Source organism: Apium graveolens, unplaced genomic scaffold, assembly GCF_009905375.1.
Source record: "Apium graveolens cultivar Ventura unplaced genomic scaffold, ASM990537v1 ctg6698, whole genome shotgun sequence".
Classification (NCBI taxonomy): domain Eukaryota; kingdom Viridiplantae; phylum Streptophyta; class Magnoliopsida; order Apiales; family Apiaceae; genus Apium; species Apium graveolens.
The window spans coordinates 5,889-10,709 of record NW_027419703.1 but is presented as its reverse complement, the minus strand read 5'-3'; the positions used below and the strand labels follow the sequence as shown (position 1 = coordinate 10,709).

At 31.1% G+C, this 4,821-nt stretch overlaps 2 protein-coding genes across 2 annotated transcripts; both read right to left on the bottom strand.

Annotated features, from left to right (window-relative positions):
- Positions 1–448: 448 nt before the first annotated feature.
- LOC141703485 (VQ motif-containing protein 11-like) lies at positions 449–940 on the bottom strand. Its single transcript, XM_074507003.1, has one exon. The coding sequence runs from the start codon at positions 938–940 to the stop codon at positions 449–451; it is 492 nt and encodes a 163-aa protein (XP_074363104.1).
- Positions 941–3,977: 3,037 nt separating this feature from the next.
- Positions 3,978–4,493, bottom strand: LOC141703484 (VQ motif-containing protein 11-like). The gene has a single exon (XM_074507002.1). The coding sequence runs from the start codon at positions 4,491–4,493 to the stop codon at positions 3,978–3,980; it is 516 nt and encodes a 171-aa protein (XP_074363103.1).
- Positions 4,494–4,821: the final 328 nt, after the last annotated feature.

Sequence of the window (4,821 nt, the reverse complement as noted above, 5' to 3'; positions counted from 1 at the left end):
AATATTATTCTAACTATGCGGTCAAAACACTTAAAAGTTAGTGTGCAAAAATCAAAGATCACATAATAAAAAACAGAGGAGTACTTAAATAATGGTGACCCCTGCATTAACAACAAATACACCAATCAAGTCACTCCAAACTTTATTAAGTTTTATTGTTTAGTATGTGCTCATGGGCACATACTAGACAAACCCTTTATAATATACTAGTTGATAACTGTGAGAAACATGGGCCGAGATCGAAAAATTAATATTAAATGATTATATAAATTAATTTTAAATTATAATTAAAATAAATAATAATAAAGGTATCACTTAAAAAGAGGTTTCACTTAATAAAGGCTATTATTGTGAATCAATAATATGCCACGTATTCTTATTTTTAATCCATAATATCTCGAATAATATTGAATTTGAACATAACAAAGCATAGTAAACTTGGTCCAGTTTAAGAATCTGGAGATGTTGGGAACAAGGGAAGCAACTGTGGTTGAGGCTTGCTAGCAGTAGCTGGTGGACTAGGATACAAATAATGTTCTTCCTGAGGTACAAAAGGTGACAATGATGTTCCTGGACTTGGACTCCCTTGTGCCAAAACCGTGTCCAATGTTGACACAGGCGAGACATTTGTCACTCTCTTTCTTGGTGCAAACGCAGACTCGGGTAACCCATTTTGGTTCAATTGTAGTTGGAAGTTTCTAGCGTGTTCTTGGAGTTTGAACGATGGTCTTACTGGACCAATGTTAACAGGGTTGTGCTTTGCATTGAAATGTGGAGAAGTAGTGATGGGGAGCTTCTCCACTGTTGGTCTGGCTCCTGTTAGTTTCTGGACCACATCACGAAAGTTTGATGGGTCAACATGAACACTAATGGCATTTTCTAGTTGCGGTGATTTGTTATTGTTTGGTTTGGGAGAGTAAGAGAAACTAGAAGAAGCCATAGAGATTGAAAGAGAGAGTGTTGAAAATGATACACTTAGTTGATAAAACTACTTTGAATGCAATGAGACTCTAAAAGTTTATTTCAACTCTTGAAGAGACCATCTTGAAAAATGAATTAGTTGCATACTCGAGCCAATATAAGCCATAATGAATTAAGTAGGACTTTAAGACTTTTGTGTGGTGATGACGATCTACACTAATTGTTAAGGAACTGAATTTGGAAATATAAGGCGGTGCAGCTGGAAAGTTGGGACTCAAAGGTCATTTATTTGCATGTATCTGCTTAACTTTTTTTCTTTTCTGTAAGTATCTCCTTAACTTTTAATTTTGTACCGCCTAGATATGTGCTTTGTAACAACTGTTTTCATTTGTAATGTATAAGTATTTATTTTAGAGATAAAGATTTATTATAAAATTCGAGAATTTGATGGCTTGGGGAAGAAGGTAGGTAGTGAGGTAATTGATGTTAACTAGTTACATGGTATTGAAATTTGAGTTAAATTATTATTTTAGATAATTGCAAAATACTAAGAAAATTGATTTGCTGATATACTAATTATTTGTTTAAATTGATTTAATCAATATAATGTTATAATATACTGTTACATGATTAATATAAATTTTCATAGGTGAGATCAATATATATAATGTTATTATTATAAACTTAAACTAATGGATAGAGGAGATGGAGGGGTCTTTGTGTAAAATAATATAGTTAATTTCAGTTTCAGTTTTTAAATATTTGTACGTGCTAAATTTTAGTTTTGAATGACATTATTAGATTATAAACAATTAAAATTTGATTTTCCAATTTAGAAAATTTTGGATAACAAATTATTTGATCAAAATTATGTTACATATAATACATTATTTACATAATTTCGGATTTTCAAAATATAATATAAGAAACTATCTATAATAATAATAATAGTAATAAAGTGACCCAAATGTCCCCAAATTCTTTTGCCTTTTTTTTTGCCAAATTTAAAGCAGATTTCATTAATGACTTTAAAGAGATTCAATCGAGACAAACCCCCAACTGATCATGCAACCAGGTTGAAAAACAAATAGAGCTATAATTAGCCATTTTGTTTCCGGATTGCTTACTGAAAATTAAAAATGAAGGTAATGGTTTCCCGGACAATCCAGAACGCATCTCCCCCGAAAACACTAGTTTCACAATTGACCCTCACATTAATTCGATTGATATTACAATGTTCAGAGGACTCAGTTGCAACAACGAAGTTTAGAGGCCTCATGTTATGAACAAATATTTTTTGTGAGAGGTGAGCATATGTGATTTTCACCACCGTTCCAAACGCACCCCAGCTATCTACCTGCCGGACACCAGCTATAGACCTGCCGAAAGTGTTGTTGATGCGAGATATCCAGATCTCCCAATACACCATCCAATTCATTTTCAACACAACCACCACATCGCACAAAGCGAGACACATCGTATAAAGCGAGACAATCAAACACACAAATAATAACTTCAACAGAACAATACGAAAAAATCCAAAATTCAAAAATCTCGGAATAACACCAAATTGTAATATGTTGTTAGACCAGAGATTTTGAATCCAAAAACTGAATTTTATTATAAAATCCAAGCTCTTACCTTAATAGATCTGAAAACTAAAGTGAAGAATTGTAATGGATTTTTCGAGTTTTGTAATACAAATCTCGATTTTATTAAAGAAAAAGTGAATGAAAGAAGAAGATGAAGATAAATATGGAGATAGAGATGGTAGAAAGGGGGAAAAAAGGTAGGGCGGCTAGGGTTAGATGAAGCTAGGGGCGGCCGACTCTGATGCGAGAGAGAAATGCTCATTAATGAAGTTTGACTTAATCAATTTAAATTCTTTTAGTTTGCGTCTATAAATGAAATTGACATGCATTAACAAACACAGAGTCTGCATGCCAAGACTTTCTGCCATTTTTCAGTTCATAATTTACTACCCTATAATCCGTTTCATGCACGGCCTAATTATAACTTAATATTATTATTTATATAATAATTTTTGTAAAAATAAAAAAAATTATAAAAGATATTTAAATAAAATATAATAATTATGTATTACTGATTTTAATGAAGTATATAGTTACTAAATTTTGGATATTTAAAATATTAAGTTTTAGAATATTGTTAAAGATTCTCATATATTTATTTTTAAAATTTAATAATATCATTACATATCATACTATATTATTAAAATCAAAAGATATCAAAAATGTGACATGGCTATTCATATTTTAATACTTACACCATAAATTCTTTATTTTATAACTAAAATTTTAGTTTACAAATCTTAAATTCAATTTTTTTTTACTTCGAAAACATCCATTTTTTAGTTATCGTTGTTTGTTAAACATAAGGAATCCTATTTCAACATAAGGAATCCTATTTCATAATGAAAGTTTTGTGTTTTTTCAATTTCATGTATTTTTAATTAAATTTTTAAATATAGTATTTGTATTTTTCTGATGTGTATTAATTATTAAGAATTAATTGATTATGAGATTATTTGGTATGCGACTCCGAGAGAATTATAATTTGAATTAATTTTAGCCGATTAAGATGCATTTTTTTTCTTATTTTTAATAATAAATGTTTTTGAAAGTGGTGTTAACAATTTTTAGGAAGCTATAAAGAAATAACCAATCATAACTTATCAGGTTTAAAATAACATATTACACATAAAATAACATTTTTAATGAAAAATGATAAGTCGTTAGACTGTTTTTTGGACCAAACAAACTCATGTTTTGCTTATAATAGTATAATATAAATATAGATTGATAATATTGTTTTTAAAATATTATTTTTGATTTCATTTGATCGGTTAGGTTAACATATTCCTAAAATTATGTTAATACCTTCCAAAATAAAGTTTAAACAAACATAATTTTATTAAAAAAATAAATAAACTATCTAATATAACTACAAATTCTATACGGGGAACAAAGAGAATAAAGTATCTAATAAATAATATTCAATTTGAATATAACAAAGCATAGTAACCTTGGTCCAGTTTAAGAATCTGGAGATGCTGGGAACAAGGGAAGCAACTGTGGTTGAGGCTTGCTAGCAGTACTAGCCGGTGGACTAGGATACAAATAAAAGCCTTTATTTGCCATAGCTATCTCCTCCACTGGTACAAAAGGTGACACTGATGTTCCTGGACTTGGACTCCCTCGTGCCAAAACCGTGTCCAATGTTGACACAGGCGAGACATTTATCACTCTCTTTCTTGGTGCAAACGCAGACTCAGTTAACCCATTTTGGTTCAACTGTAGTTGGAGGTTTCTAGCCGGTTCTTGGAGTTTGAACGATGGTCTTACTGCACCAACATTAACAGGGTTGTGCTTTGCATTGAAATGTGGAGAAGTAGTGATGGGGAGCTTCTCGACTGCTGGTCTGGCTCCTGTTAATTTCTGGACCACATCATGATAGTTTGATGGGTCAACATGAACACAAATGGCATTTTCTAGCTGCGGTGATTTGTTATTGTTTGGTTTGGGAGAGGAAGAGGAACTAGAAGAAGCCATGATAGAGATTGAAAGAGAAAGAGAGTGTTGAAAATGATACACTTAGTTGATAAAACTACTTTGAATGCAATGAGACTCTAAAAGTTTATTTCAACTCTTGAAGAGAGACCATCTTGAAAAATGAATTAGTTGCATACTCGAGCCAATATAGGCCAAAATGAATTAAGCAAACTTTAAGACTTTTGTGTGGTGATGAGGATCTACAGTAATCGTTAAGGAACTGAATTTGGAAATATAAGGCAGTGCAGGTGGAAAGGTCAGACTCAAAGGTCATTATTTGTATGTATCTACTTAACTTTTTTTCTTATCTGTAGGCATCTCCTTAACT